General features: G+C 37.0%; 3 protein-coding genes across 3 annotated transcripts in view; 2 read left to right on the forward strand and 1 right to left on the reverse strand.

The window, feature by feature from the left end:
• Positions 1-1,551: 1,551 nt before the first annotated feature.
• On the forward strand, positions 1,552-10,790 carry LOC118737642 (glycine dehydrogenase (decarboxylating), mitochondrial). Its single transcript, XM_036468292.1, has 6 exons — positions 1,552-1,999; positions 2,091-2,169; positions 7,775-8,075; positions 8,161-8,386; positions 8,467-10,527; positions 10,588-10,790. The coding sequence occupies exons 1-6, from the start codon at positions 1,781-1,783 to the stop codon at positions 10,696-10,698; spliced, it is 2,997 nt and encodes a 998-aa protein (XP_036324185.1). The 5' UTR covers positions 1,552-1,780; the 3' UTR covers positions 10,699-10,790.
• Positions 10,791-12,817: 2,027 nt separating this feature from the next.
• On the forward strand, positions 12,818-14,558 carry LOC118737643 (ruvB-like helicase 1). The gene is made up of 3 exons (XM_036468293.1): positions 12,818-13,792; positions 13,845-14,043; positions 14,103-14,558. The coding sequence occupies exons 1-3, from the start codon at positions 12,976-12,978 to the stop codon at positions 14,455-14,457; spliced, it is 1,371 nt and encodes a 456-aa protein (XP_036324186.1). The 5' UTR covers positions 12,818-12,975; the 3' UTR covers positions 14,458-14,558.
• A 100-nt stretch (positions 14,559-14,658) lies between these two features.
• Positions 14,659-15,082, reverse strand: part of LOC118737644 — a 24,351-nt gene continuing 23,927 nt past the window's right edge. The window contains exon 4 of the mRNA XM_036468294.1: positions 14,659-15,082. Coding sequence (XP_036324187.1) covers positions 14,767-15,082 — 316 coding nt within the window. The 3' untranslated portion in view covers positions 14,659-14,766.

Consider the following 15,082-nt stretch of genomic DNA (forward strand, 5'->3'; position numbering starts at 1 on the left):
ATAATCTAAAAAAAATATGTAGGAGAAAGAACAACTCTGGAGGCATGAACCAGTCACCCTGTCCGATTTACACTATATGCCACAGGACAGCTAAGCTGCGAACAAGGGACGGTAATCATTATGAGTCAAATAATTTAAATCAGCATTTAATCATTATTTTATGATTTATATTTTTTTCGCTTAATAATAAGTAGTTATTATTATTGAGTTTTATTTTTTCGCACAACGAAAATAATTATTTTATGATTTTTATGAGTGAAAAACTCAGAGATAATAATTCTTGCCTTGTTATCAGGTTATCTGGTTAAAAATTATTAGTGTGTAATGTATTTTATTGTTGTAAACTGAATGAAAAATATAACCACATAACCTGATAACCAGGCAAGTGTGAACAACCACAATGCTTATCCACAAAATTTAACGGGCCATACAGACGCAACCAACTGAGGTTTCGACTTGAAAGTTTTGAGACTTATTCCTTTTATTAGGGTGTCGCAACCTCCGAAAACGATACGTCGGAAATCATGCAGATGTAGCCTTTGAGTTTTTTGAATAATCATTATTCTTAAGTGAAAAAATAAGACTCAATAATAATGCTTACCTTTGAGTGAAAAAATAAAAATCATAAAATAATAATTATTATCTTTAATTAATAAAAATCATTCTTAATTAGAGTAGTATAAGTGAGTATAGTTTAACAGCGATTGCAACTAATTGATTTTTTTGGCTAAAATTTGAAAACGCTTAAGCTAAATCTCTTACTAAAACCGCAGGGGAAGTAGAAGCAGGTAGATTACTTTTTGGTTGGGTGTGGTAGTCAGAACATGGGACTGGCATTATTCTCTAACCGATTTTAGGAAGAAGAAACATTGAGCCGTATCCATAACAATAAAGGACTTCCTTCCAAATTGTACGACAAAAATTTGTACCGACGAAAATTACAACAATGCCGACCATAGTTTTAAACTAACAGCTCCACACTTAAATATGCTATTTTGTTGCAGCGATTATCGGTTTTTTGGGGTTCTTTCGACAACCTTTAAATTGAGCGATATTTCAGAGAAGGGCACAGGCAACTATTACTTTTCCTGCTGAAGTCTACAAATAGAAGTTATTTGGTAGATCCGGTCTGAATAATAAAGAAACACGCCCACGATCAATTAATAGAAAACCTGTGATCCACAAATAGTGTGGCCAGACATGCATTTTTTAGTTGAAGCGGTGATTTTGTTATTCATTTGTACAATTTTGAATGACTTCTGGATTGAAAACAACGTCATATAGTTTTATTTCCAAAACAAAATGGAAATAAGACCATATGGCCTTATTGCGTATGGTGTTATTGCACCCCACCTTTTAATAAATATAAGTGAGTTTCGAGTAAAACAAACTTTTGTAAACAGGTTGCAAATATTCCGACTGGATTATCAGAAACCAAACCAACACATATGCACAGCCGACTTGAGATAAGTCTAGCATCTACATAAATAAAATTTTCACACAATTCTTACTGATAAGAAGATCCACACTAAAGCGCGGCTTAGCTCATTGCGTGGCATGATAGTAAGATGCTCATTTCATTCAGTCCGTGGCCAGTTGTTGGCGAAAGTCGAAGTGTTTTTGTTTCTAAAAGTTGTATTGTATAAAATCAAAAAAGTGCCAAGTAGAAATTAAAAGTGCCGTTACAACACAGAAGTGATTACATGCATACATTTCACCTTAAGCGTTTGTGATTTTCCAACTACACAAATACATACATATTAATTAAAACAGAGTAACAATGCAGCATTTAAGCCGCGTATCTACGCTCCAACTTGTCGCACTCACACATACAACCATAAAATCATGGCAAGTGCCACGTGTACTCATGCAAACACGTTGCTTAGCGACCGTGCCAGTGGGTGAGGTGTTATTTCCCTCGAAATCTGACTTTCCCAGCCGTCATATAGGGCCGCGTAAAACGGATGTGGTGTCAATGTTGGATACGCTAGACTTTAAGGTACATATATATACATCAATATATATACATAAACATAAAAGTTGGTGAAGATCAGGAATAACCATAGAACACTGTTTCTTCTTACAACTAGTCCTTGGAGGAGCTTACGAATAAGGCCGTTCCCAAGCGCATACAACTGAAGCGAGATTTGAACTTGGATAAACCGTTAAGTGAGTATTACTCCTAACATAATCAGGGCTATCACTGAAACCATCGTCACTAAATCCATTTTTCGTGAAATCTACGTAAATGCTATCACTGAATCCGAATAGCTACGGACGTAGTATATACATATGTACGTACATATGTATTTACTTAGTATGCATACGTACATCAATATGTATTTATGTACATTAGACTGCATCACTCCCCATACAAAAAAATATCGGTACTGTTTTTCCATTGGAATTATAAAATCTATTATATTTTAAGACGTCCACCAAAATATATCGAAAAAATATTAAGATTGAGCTGGACCAATTTGAAAATACCTCCAAAGATGGTTTCTTAAATATTTTTGTTTGAAAAAATCCCCTCAAATGACAAAACGATTTAAGCTTATAAAATTTGCGTAAAAATATTTTTGAACGGAATCGTAGTAATGAGATTTTTGATGCTGTTTTTAACTTTTTTCAAGGATTGGTATAAGAAAAACTTTAATATCTGAACCTATACTCTCCCGATTTAGACTTGTGAGATATCATTGAAAAGGTACTTTCTCACCCTTTTTATTTCTGGATAATAAACTCGTTCAAATGATGAAAGAGAAAGGTAGGATGAACGGATATCATTCAAAGTTGAATTAAGATGTGTTGGTATTTGAAAAAAAAATTGGGACACGAATGACTTTTTTTGTACATAAATAAAAATAGTGGGAAAATACCTTTCTACCGAGATCCTATAAGTCTAAATCAGAATAGTTTTGGCCCAGTTATTTAAGTTTTTCGTAAATCAATCTTTGAAAAAAGTAAAAAACAGCATCAAAAATCTCATTATTACGATTCCGTTGAAAAGATTTTTAAATATTTTTATGCAGAATTTTTAATGCTTATTTTTTTTTTGTCATCTGAGGGGACTTTTTACAAAAAGTTCTTTAAGAAACTATTTTTATTCATAAAAAACTCCATTTTTGGAGGTATTTTCAAATCGGTCCAGCTCGCTTAAATCTTAATATTTCTCCGAAATATTTTGGTGGACGGACGTCTTAAAATATAATAAATTTTGTAATCCCGGCGGAAAAACCGCAACTTGTTTTGGTGATGCAGTCTAATGTACATACATACATATAGGCATTGTTTTGCTGTAATATCGTTATCTTGTTTGCAAACTTATTTTTGAGTGGACCCCCTGCTGTGATTTTATACAATCACCCTGATAATAGCGCTTACTCCAGCCGTAATTAGACGCGTGGGTTTAGAGTTCAAAGCCGCTTATCAATTTTGATTTTATTGTTAAGCGAATGTGAAGACGGCATGTGTTATATTTGCTATACTTTTACGAGTTTTATGCTGTATATTAATTTCCTCGCAGAATTGCGAATTGACTCAAACAAGTGATCACGTGTCGATTTTTTTTTGTAATATACATAATATTTTTCGATTTAAATTATCTTTGGTCATTTTTCTATGAAAATATTGTCCGAGCTTTTAGCAAAACCATAAAAATCACAAATTTTCATCAAAATTTCAACTTTTAAGTCTTCAAAGGGATAAAAAAAACGCACTGATTTTAAATATTTTTTTTTTTGCTGACAGTTTTTTACTTTTTTTGCATACAAGCATGCATTTCTTATGAAATTAAATGCGGTAGATCGTTCGCAGAAACATGTTAAAAACTCAACGCCAGTTTTCGTAAATTGCACTTGTATATAAAAACATCGCAAAAGCCTTCACCAAAAAAATATTAATAATTAACACGATTTTTTGGCCGCTTGAAACTTGCATTACATCGGACCAAAATTGTTTGTGCTATAAAACTGCATACTCAAAAATGTTCTAATGATTCAGATTTATAAGTTTAATTTTTAAGGAAAATTTTGGGTTTTACTAATTTTTGTATAAAGTTTGAAACTGTGATTTATATGGTTTGGCTGAAGCTTTCTATAAACAAATAAAAAAAAAATAGCTGGAAAAACATTACGAAAATTTATAATACAAATATGTAGTAGAGATCTGCACTAGTAAGTAAAAGTTAATAATCGCCGAGTATGAATAGAAACGATGCGATTAGTCGAATTTAAATTTGACATCGTAGGCAATAGCAGCAAGCGGATATTTTTTTCATATCATCATTTTCATATGACACGTTTACGATGAGGGATGTTCGATTTGAAATATGTGTCAAAATGAAAAACTTTAAAATTTATTGAAAAGTGTAAGCATTAGAAAGAAAAATTTTATAAAGTGCTAAATAAAATATTTCGCGACTGGAGCAACAGGCTCCAGTGACGTATGGAAAACCTTTTAACAAATTACAAATTCCTGCACGTCGGAATTTATAGGACATAAGAACAGATTTAGAAAGTTAAAGCTTGAATGCAATTTTATTTTATGTACGTTCTCAACGCAATTGAGTAGTCCACTTGCAAACAGCGTTATGTGATTTTAAAATAGAAAGCCATAAATAATAAAAAACGACAACGACAACAAGTAACTTTTTAGTTGAATCTTTTTTTTATAACCTGAAAATTTTGATAAATAAGAGCCTAATAACATTATACCATAACACAACATGACATAACATAACATTAACAGTCTATACGACCTAAAGCAGATTTCTAAGTTCATCAGAAGACGGAGACTTTTAAGAAATTATAAGTAAGTATGAAAGCGAATTTTGCAAGAGAATATAAAAAGATTTTGCACTGCGTTGTTAGTAGACATGAAACTACTTGAAATACTGGTACGTTACCCACCAAAAACTAAAAAACGAAAAAAATTTTACATAGCGCACTTTGCAAGTGGTCCACTCAATTCTCTATAAATACAAAGTTCAATAGAAGTTGTTTTCACAATTAATTAAATTATTACGTTTTTTGATGTATTTCATTAATGGCGATGACTCAAACATGTGCATTTGTTGCATTTCGCTTAACTTTTTTCCCTCGTGACGCGTTTCCGGCGAAGCCTAAATAGTAATCATCTTATGCTACGATGTCGCATCGGCAGAATCGGCATCGTGCGAGCGATTATACGATTTCAAAAAAGCATCGCTGTAGATACTAATAAAAAGGTTACTAGTACTCATACTCATACGATGCCAGAATCACTCGTGCAGGTCTCTGGTATATAGGTAGTTGTTTAGAAATATTTTGAAGATAGTTACTACCAGTTTGAAAAGTCAAATTTAGTTCACTTATACACAATGGAATATTAAAAAATGTCAAACAAAAGAATGTTAAGAAATCTATAGTTTTATCCATGATACAAAAAAAAAGGTAGTTCCATTGTCACTTTTTCGTCGCCATATTAACAACCTGACAATTAAGCAGATTGTGACATTTCGTGCTACCATACCCAATATCTAAAATCCTTCAAATGTTCTTATTAATTTTTTGTCGATTTAAAAATCTTTGTTCTTAAGCATAGTATTTAATTCCTGTTTCACGTGAAAAAGCTGTTAAAGTGCATATAAAATTTGTTTCTGTGAAATAAGTGTGAAATTCCATAACATTTCCTCGGCAAAGTAGTATTCTGTTCACGCTGTGACATATATCCATACCAAGTTCCAGGACTCTACCATAAATACTTTCATAGATATGCACTACGAAAAATTCGATTTGTATGGGAGGTTCCACACCCCCTTTAGATATCGGTTTTGTTTTAGCCTATAACCATTCTTGGAAAATTTGTGTCCGAAATTTCAAAAAAATCGGTATAGCCGGTATGGGCATTGTGACTCCTCAAGGGAAATGAACTAATGATTGCAAAAAATGAAATCAAACGTCATAGTTGACCAAAAAAGAACATTAGACTTCATTCTCTCATTTTCTCAGAATGTAGAAAAGCTAAGAAATATATAATAAGATAGTATATATTAAAACAGCCTCCAGAACATTTACCAAAAGCGCCCCTGAACTACACAAATCAGGTTGATTGAAAATTTGTTTTATCTATTTATTTTATACTTCACTTTTGGGTGTGTAAAAATTTCACGTGAAAACAATATGTATTGCTGGAAAAATTTCACGGCCCATAGGTTCCAAAGTAAATTCCATTTGCTGTTAAATGGACAAAGACAATATGTATTAAATAACACATCGAAATGTATAATTTCAGTGTCTGAATTATATCAGAATCATCGTATCCGATATAGAAAACTACATTGTGAAATAATCAGATGACATGAGGACACTAAAAAAATTTTAAAATATGTTCATGATAATGATTTGGCAAGTTGTTATCGAATTTAATGTAAAATTTAAACATTTTTAAGATAAGATATTAATTATTTTTAAAAGGTAAATATTAACACAACTATTTTATTTATAATCCCAAATTTAGGATAAAAAATCTCCCACACCAAAAAACTTACAATTGGGTAACGCCACTTCGAATTTTTCACAATTGAGCAATTGTCAAAAATCTGCTTTTTAATCAAAAAGTTGTTTATTGAAACTACCTTCTTTTTTGTATCATGGTTTTATGGTTTATCATTTAAAATATTTTTGAGATGTTTACAGAGGGTTGCCACCCGTTAAATGCAAATTATTTGATAAGCTAAATGAATTGTTGAAATATTGGTATCAATCGCAGTGGTTTTGAAAAGGCTTTATTTCTGAACTACTTTTATGGATATCAATCGAGGCTTTACTTCTTAAATACGTATATTTAGGAGAGTTGTCACCTGTTTAAAAAATCCAACTCAACTTAAATTAAGACAATTAAGTAACTGAAATTTTTATCAAAATTTCGGTGTCAGACGAAAGAGATTGAATAAGATTTTATTTTGAAAATATTTTAAAGAGATTGCCACCTGTATGAAATGTCGAATTTAGTTAACTTATATACAAGTTTTTTCCCCACCTTTTCGGAAAGTCTTGTCGATCTAACTAAGTCGATATCGACGGCTGAGTGGAAGATCGAACTATCTCGGCACCCAGTTCGTAAAGACCCTATCTCAGAAAGTCCAAAGACCCCTTCCTCTTCCAAAGTTGAAATTAACTGACAGGATTGCAGCGCAAACAGCAATCGCCCCGTAACCTCCAGTAGTAGGATCACGACCCGGCGAATAGCGTCTTTTGCGATAGCTGCGGATGAGCTCAGAGCCAAAATGATAGCCTGTGGTAGGGCCAAAGATTCATTAAAGCTCGCCATGGACCTGGTCCGACGTAAGGATCGTTGTCTGGCTACTTCAACTTCAGAAGCTCGCCATTGTCTGTCGTTAGTAGGAAACAACTCCTTGGATGTTGGTCGGAATAGGAATCTAGCCTGGGTGCTACCGGGTGTTGGTAAGTACCTACTCAACTATGGTGGTTATAACTGAATTAGAGCTCTATTAGGTTATTCTTAGAGGTACGGACAGGTCCCCTAGTGTACGCGACCAAAAATTATAGCCAACTTTGTAGCGGCTATAAATGCATAGTCTTCACTGATCCATGTATGTATTACATAATACTCGCGCATCTCGCCTAACCCTTTCGCAAGATTACGTCCTGGCCGTCGTGAGTGTGGGCGGGTCTGCGATGGTTTTTATTAGCTTCACCTAACTCATAGAATTCACACATACATATGTACATCGGGTTTGATGTTTTTTTCCCTTTCCCCGCTCGCCCAGATGAGCACGAGCTAGTGCGCCATATACGTGAGATCGCCAATCGCAATGAGATTTGGCGCTCATATATCGGTATGGGTTACCACAATTGTCATGTGCCGCATACAATTGTACGCAACGTCTTTGAAAATCCCGGCTGGTTTACGCAGTACACACCCTACCAACCGGAAATCTCGCAAGGCCGCCTGGAATCGCTATTGAATTATCAAACGCTGGTTGCTGAAATGACCGGATTGGATGTGGCAAACGCCTCGCTACTGGATGAAGGCACCGCCGCCGCAGAGGCTATGAGCCTGTGTACGAGGTAGTATGAGGAAGCGAGTAACTTCAAAAAGGCCTTACTTTATTTGTATTATATGTATAAATCTTTTGAATTCCTTTCATTGCAGACACAACAAGCGCAAGAAGATTTATCTCTCGAACAAGTTGCATCCACAAACTTTGTCTGTGGTGCAGACACGCGCCGAAGCTTTGGAGTTCGTAACGGAAATTGGTCCAATTGAGAATGCTGATTTGGCGGCGCGGGAAATATCTGGCATTTTGTTACAATATCCTGATACTTTTGGTGATGTGAGGGACTTTGTGGATGTTGCTGAGAAAGCGCGCAAAAATGGTGTAAGTAATGCACTCTCTGAAGTCAGATGCCCAACTTCTTCAGATGCCCTCTCTTTGCTTCTAATGTTTCTGCTTTATAGACACTCATTGTAGTCGCCACAGATCTGCTCGCGCTGACACTGCTCCGCCCGCCAGCTGAATTTGGTGCCGATATCGCTATTGGCACATCGCAACGTTTGGGCGTACCGCTCGGGTATGGCGGTCCGCATGCAGGCTTCTTTGCTTGCAAACAAAACTTGGTGCGCCTGATGCCGGGACGCATGATCGGTGTAACGCGCGATAACGACGGTAACGATGCCTATCGTTTGGCTTTACAGACCCGCGAGCAGCACATACGCCGCGACAAGGCTACCAGCAACATTTGCACCGCGCAAGCGCTGCTCGCCAACATGTCTGCCATGTATGCTGTATACCACGGACCCGAAGGTCTTAAGGAGATCGCAAACCGCATACACCACTTCACACTGGCACTGCAAACAGGATTGCAAATGGCCGGACATCGAGTAAATAACAAACATTTTTTCGATACTTTGCATGTAACGCCATCAGAGAGTTTGCCGAGCGAGGAAATCAAATTGCGCGCGGCGGAAAAGCGCATCAACTTCCGCTACTTCCCGGATGGCAGCGTGAGCGTGGCACTAGACGAGACGGTGGGTGCGCGTGACGTCAATGATCTGCTGTGGGTCTTCCAGTGCAAGTCATTGGACGAGATACTAGCAGAGCGCGATATACTCTCAAGCTCCATTGAGCGTTCGAAATTCCTGCGCACGTCCCCCTTTTTGCAGCATCCCATTTTTAGTTCACATCACAGCGAGTCTCGTATGGTGCGCTATATGAAGCGTTTGGAGAATAAGGATATTTCGCTTGTGCACTCCATGATTCCGCTCGGCTCGTGCACCATGAAGCTAAATTCCACTACCGAAATGATTCCATGCTCATTCCGTCACTTCACCGATATACATCCGTTCGCGCCCGTCGAACAAGCAAAGGGCTATCACCAAATGTTTAACGAGCTCGAGAAGGATCTCTGCGAGATTACGGGCTATGACAAAATCTCATTCCAACCCAACTCCGGCGCACAAGGCGAGTACGCTGGTCTGCGTGCCATTCGCAGGTATCATGAACACCGCAACGAGGGCCACCGCAACGTTTGTTTGATACCTATCTCGGCGCATGGCACCAACCCGGCATCAGCGCAAATGGCTGGTATGAAGGTCGAACCCATACGTATTCTCTCGGACGGCAGCATTGATATGACACATTTGCGCGACAAGGCAGCAGAGCATGATAGTGATTTGTCCTGCCTGATGATCACCTACCCATCCACAATGGGAGTGTTTGAGGAAACCGTTGCTGATATATGTGAGCTCATACACAAACACGGCGGTCAGGTTTACTTGGATGGGGCTAACATGAATGCCCAAGTCGGTCTCTGCCGCCCTGGCGATTATGGCAGTGATGTATCGCATTTGAATTTGCATAAGACTTTCTGCATACCTCACGGCGGTGGCGGTCCCGGCATGGGTCCAATCGGCGTAAAAGCACACCTGGCGCCCTATTTACCAGGACATCCAGTTATCAGTCCGGTGGAATGCGAACAGGAAAGTTTCGGTGTTGTTTCTGCAGCGCCTTTCGGTTCTTCGGCCATTCTACCGATTTCATGGTCCTATATCAAGCTTATGGGTAGTCGTGGGCTTAAGCGTGCCACACAAGTAGCTATACTTAATGCGAACTACATGTCCAAGCGATTAGAAAACCACTACAAAACTCTTTACAAATCATCAACGAGCGGACTTGTGGCGCACGAGTTCATTCTCGATTTGCGTGATCTGAAGAAAACTGCCAACATTGAGGCGGTGGACATTGCTAAGCGTCTAATGGACTATGGTTTCCATGCACCCACTATGTCTTGGCCGGTGGCTGGCACTTTGATGATTGAACCTACTGAGTCAGAGGACAAGGAAGAGTTGGATCGCTTTTGCGATGCAATGATTTCGATACGGGAAGAGATTGTCGATATTGAGGAGGGACGTATGGACAAAGTGGTGAATCCACTGAAGATGGCGCCGCATACGCAAGCGCAAGTCATCTCAGACAAATGGGGCAGGCCATATACCCGCGAGCTGGCTGCTTTCCCAGCGGTAAGGAGCATAATTTATGTTGGATTTGTAGGTTGACTTGAGTTTTATTATTTTTTGCAGTTATTTGTTAAACCAGACTCAAAGATTTGGCCCACTGTTGGCCGAATTGACGATGCCTATGGAGATAAACATTTGGTTTGCACTTGCCCGCCTATTCTGCCTGACATTTAGATACTAGATTCGCGGTCTACTTTTGATGTCTTATATTTAAGTATAAATAAGTTTTTGTATATTAATAAAGTATAATAAATGTTTAGTATTTATTAAGAGCTACAGAAAAATCTCCGGGCGGGTATGAGAACTTTGACATTACCCTTGTCTCCACTTCTCTGATATCGCGACTGGAAGTTTCCTGGTACTAACACCAAAAGTATTTTCAGTTTTTCTGAACGAAGATCTAAAAGTATCCCTTTTAGGCATCACTGGAGAACAAACTGGAACACCTACGGCAGGAAACTGCAGCACCTACTGACCGTAATTCAATAATACAAGGTTATGTAATTTGTGACAGCTCAAATTTGGCACTGCTTTATCTAGATTTGTATTGTGGAAGTAGGAGAAAGGCGAAAAAGTGATAGCCCTTTGCAAAAACGGTAGTAGAAAGGTGCCATAAAAAAGTAAGCAAAGTATTCAATTAGAGCTAAAATGTGTATTCTTAATTCTATATGAATTTTCAATTTAATTAGTTTTTTAATGGAAATACTAAACAATACGTAGAAATATGCATTTTTAATTTAAGTTATTCGTCATTTTCTGGAACAAATCTAGAATACCAACCGTTCAGCTATGCAAAAACGAAAAATTCAGATCAATAGAACTTTTTAAGGCTCATTTCAACCAATCCAAAATTATTTGGCGCAAGAAAAACATAGAGACGTTTTAGCTATGCGAAAACGAAAAATACAGATCAATAGAACTTTTTGAGGCTCATTTCAACCAATCCCAAATTATTTGGGGCAAGAAATAACCGATTAGACGTCACCTGAACATAATTAATTTATCTTTCGGCCAGTGTTGCCAGGTCATTGAAGTTAGAAATCGTCAGCATGGCTCTCAAAAATCTTCATCTGCATGGGAAATTCGTAAACATATAAAAAATTTCAATAAACAAACCAGGAGGCCCTTCCGATTTTTTTTTTCATTTTATTCGAGCTTCTGATTGCTATACGTAAAAAATAAAAATTTTAACTTTTTTACGAATTTTTAAAATTCGCATTACTTTGAACAAAAATATTTTTAATTACAGTAAAATTACATTTTCAGCAAAATTTTTTTTCAAACTGCAACTTAACGATGTGCATTAAAAACTGTTCATACTAACAAGTTTTGCTAAAGAATTTATTCATAATTCTCTTCACTCAATAAAATATGTACCAGTTAGGGATGTTAATTTTACAGCTTTTTCCGATCCCGGGAATAGATATTCATTACTTTTTAACAAATTAAATCGAAAAAATTGCTTCTATATTGTTTGAGAAGCTCGCCTACCATAAAATAAGTAATAAATAAATGGGTGTGAAACCTACTTTTTTATTTATGTAGTGCTTCTATTTTTTCTCTCTGTCGTCAGGATTTTTTTTACTGGACATTGTAATTTCAACGATACGATTAATTCCAAAAATTATTTAAAAAGTTCAATGAAAAGTAGAAAAAAATGAAAGAGGAAATTTCTTTGGAATTTTTTGGATTCGCAAAGACGAATAGGTAATTTTTAAGCAGATTAAGTTATATAGAGTTTATATAAGTCCTTGACATATAATTTTTTCAAAAACAAATATTGCGAAAAGTCAAGGAAAAAATTTCAAAAGTACATTTTCGATACTTACCAGTCCTTCTGCGTCAAAAACTTGAATCTGTTTAAATTCTACAGGATTTCCTCCTTAATTTGATACCCATACCGTTTCTTTAAGCACATTTCTCTGAATTTTTCAAATAATTTATTAATTACTGACGTCAGAGTCAAAAACTAAAATCGCAATTTTACTATATTTGGCCCATGGTTTCGCAACAACAGGCAACGCTGCCGATATCTTCATCGATTGTTTCGTGGAAATTGAGTTTCTTACTACGCAAATTCAAGTATGTACATACAACAATACTTTACATATTTCTTTGCAGAGTATCGCAGTAATTAAAACCTTTTTATTAAACATGTACATAGTATCAAAACGAATAAATAAAATTTCAGCAAAAAATGATAAGAAAAGTGTGATTTCGTTAAAAGCATCGATGCAAAAAATACACGGAGCAAAAATTATCGATAGTATCGTACTTGTGAATAGGACAGTCCTAACCCTAGGTTTGACAGCCGGCCTTCAAATAAAAACAAAATAGCGTGCGCTGCGCCAAACGCCATTTGAAACTTCCCCCAAAAATAAAAGGCAAAAGTTAGATCGATAAAGTCTAGACACGCATTAAAATTAATAAAACTTACTTATTCCAATCAATATGAAGATCGAGGAAGTGAAAAGCACTGTGCGCACTCAACGCATCGCAGCACACAGCCACGTGAAAGGTCTGGGACTGGATGAGAATGGCGTGCCACTGCCAATCGCCGCTGGCCTGGTAGGGCAAAAGACTGCACGCGAAGCCGCCGGTATTGTTTTAGATCTTATTAAGTCCAAGAAAATGGCTGGTCGTGCGTTGTTGTTAGCCGGACCACCAGGTACAGGCAAGACGGCAATAGCTCTAGCTATTGCTCAAGAATTGGGTAATAAAGTACCCTTTTGTCCCATGGTCGGCTCTGAAGTATTCAGCAGCGAAATCAAAAAAACTGAAGTTTTGATGGAAAATTTCCGACGTTCAATTGGCTTGCGCATACGCGAAACGAAGGAAGTGTATGAGGGTGAAGTGACTGAATTGACACCTGTCGAAACTGAGAATCCAATGGGCGGTTATGGCAAAACTATCAGCAACGTGGTAATTGGTCTGAAGACGGCAAAAGGTACTAAACAGTTGAAGCTCGATCCAAGCATTTTCGAGTCACTGCAGAAGGAAAAAGTGGAAGTGGGTGATGTAATTTATATTGAAGCGAATAGTGGCGCTGTAAAACGGCAGGGACGCAGCGACACTTTTGCAACTGAATTCGACTTGGAAACTGAGGAATATGTACCTCTGCCGAAAGGTGATGTACACAAGAAGAAGGAAGTAATACAGGATGTCACATTACACGATTTGGATGTTGCAAATGCACGCCCACAAGGCGGGCAAGACGTGCTCTCAATGATGGGTCAGTTGATGAAGCCAAAGAAAACAGAAATTACAGGTAAGAAATATCTACATAGAATGATAAATTATTAGTACTAAAATTTCTGCAGACAAATTGCGTATGGAGATTAACAAAGTAGTAAACAAGTATATCGATCAGGGTATTGCCGAACTAGTACCAGGCGTACTCTTCATAGACGAAATACATATGCTTGACTTGGAAACATTCACATATTTACATAAATCTCTTGAATCACCTATAGCGCCTATTGTAATCTTTGCCACGAACCGCGGACGTTGTGTCATACGGTATTTTTCCCATTATATAAATATTGTTTTTATAGATTCAATTCTTCTGCATTTTCCAGCGGCACAACTGATATCGTATCTCCGCATGGTATACCACTAGATTTACTTGATCGATTACTAATCATACGCACATTGCCATATTCATCCTCGGAAATGGAACAAATTATAAAGCTACGTGCCCAAACGGAAGGCCTTCAGTTGGAAGGATCAGCATTCAGCCGTCTCAGTGACATTGGCAGCACATCTACTTTACGCTATGCTGTGCAACTGCTTACGCCAGCACATCAAATGACCAAGGTGAATGGACGAACACAGATTACAAAAGAGGACATCGACGATGTACACTCATTGTTTCTGGATGCGAAACGCTCCTCCAAACACTTGTCAGAGAAGAATAACAAATTCATGATGTAATAACAATTAAATGGGAGAGCGCATGCATTAATTTTACTTTGTTTATTTCCAAGAAAATATAATTCCTTAAACGTAAATACATTTTAAAATATGTGATTTAAGGCTTCCTTTTTTTTATAATGCTCATTCTAACATAGACAAAGCCAAACGCTTTTTAATACATCTTTTTGATTTGGAAAATGTTGGGACTGCTTGACCACAGAGTTCATGAATTCATGTTTATCATATTGATTATTCGATGGCAAATTCATTTTTAAATCCAATAAATCATTTTTAGTTTGAAGGTTTACTTCATAATTCTCTCGCCATTTAATTTTTGCATAGTATGAGTATGTGCGCAATGTCCTGCTGTTCCTTCAATCGTGCCATGAAACTACTGACGCACCTTTTTCGATGTTTGGCAAATTTGGCAGCGTTTTTACAACGACGCAAACAAATATTACAACGATGTAAATAATTTGATTTTGTTCTCAAAGGTCTTTTAAGCACTACTGTGCGGTCAAGTGTGAAAGTTACACAAGCACGCCTGCGTTGTTGTCGTAGATGTTTACCTATATGATCATTCAGTGCGTCCATTGACCTATGCATTGAGCCACACCAGAAAATGGGGCATTGCTGATTTTTT

The sequence above is a fragment of the Rhagoletis pomonella genome, unplaced genomic scaffold (assembly GCF_013731165.1).
Source record: "Rhagoletis pomonella isolate Grant_MI unplaced genomic scaffold, Rhpom_1.0 Rhpom_scaffold_00004, whole genome shotgun sequence".
Taxonomy (NCBI): Eukaryota; Metazoa; Arthropoda; class Insecta; order Diptera; family Tephritidae; genus Rhagoletis; species Rhagoletis pomonella.

Excerpts from the sequence above, each read along its gene's own strand:
- LOC118737643 (XM_036468293.1), top strand. The coding sequence starts at position 12,976 with ATGAAGATCGAGGAAGTGAAAAGCACTGTGCGCACTCAACGCATCGCA. Across the intron at positions 13,793-13,844 it reads AAAGAAAACAGAAATTACAG|ACAAATTGCGTATGGAGATT; the intron begins GTAAGAAATATC and ends AAATTTCTGCAG. Across the intron at positions 14,044-14,102 it reads CGCGGACGTTGTGTCATACG|CGGCACAACTGATATCGTAT; the intron begins GTATTTTTCCCA and ends TGCATTTTCCAG.
- LOC118737642 (XM_036468292.1), top strand. The coding sequence starts at position 1,781 with ATGCAGCATTTAAGCCGCGTATCTACGCTCCAACTTGTCGCACTCACA. Across the intron at positions 2,170-7,774 it reads GAACTTGGATAAACCGTTAA|ATGAGCACGAGCTAGTGCGC; the intron begins GTGAGTATTACT and ends CCGCTCGCCCAG. Across the intron at positions 10,528-10,587 it reads AGCTGGCTGCTTTCCCAGCG|TTATTTGTTAAACCAGACTC; the intron begins GTAAGGAGCATA and ends TATTTTTTGCAG.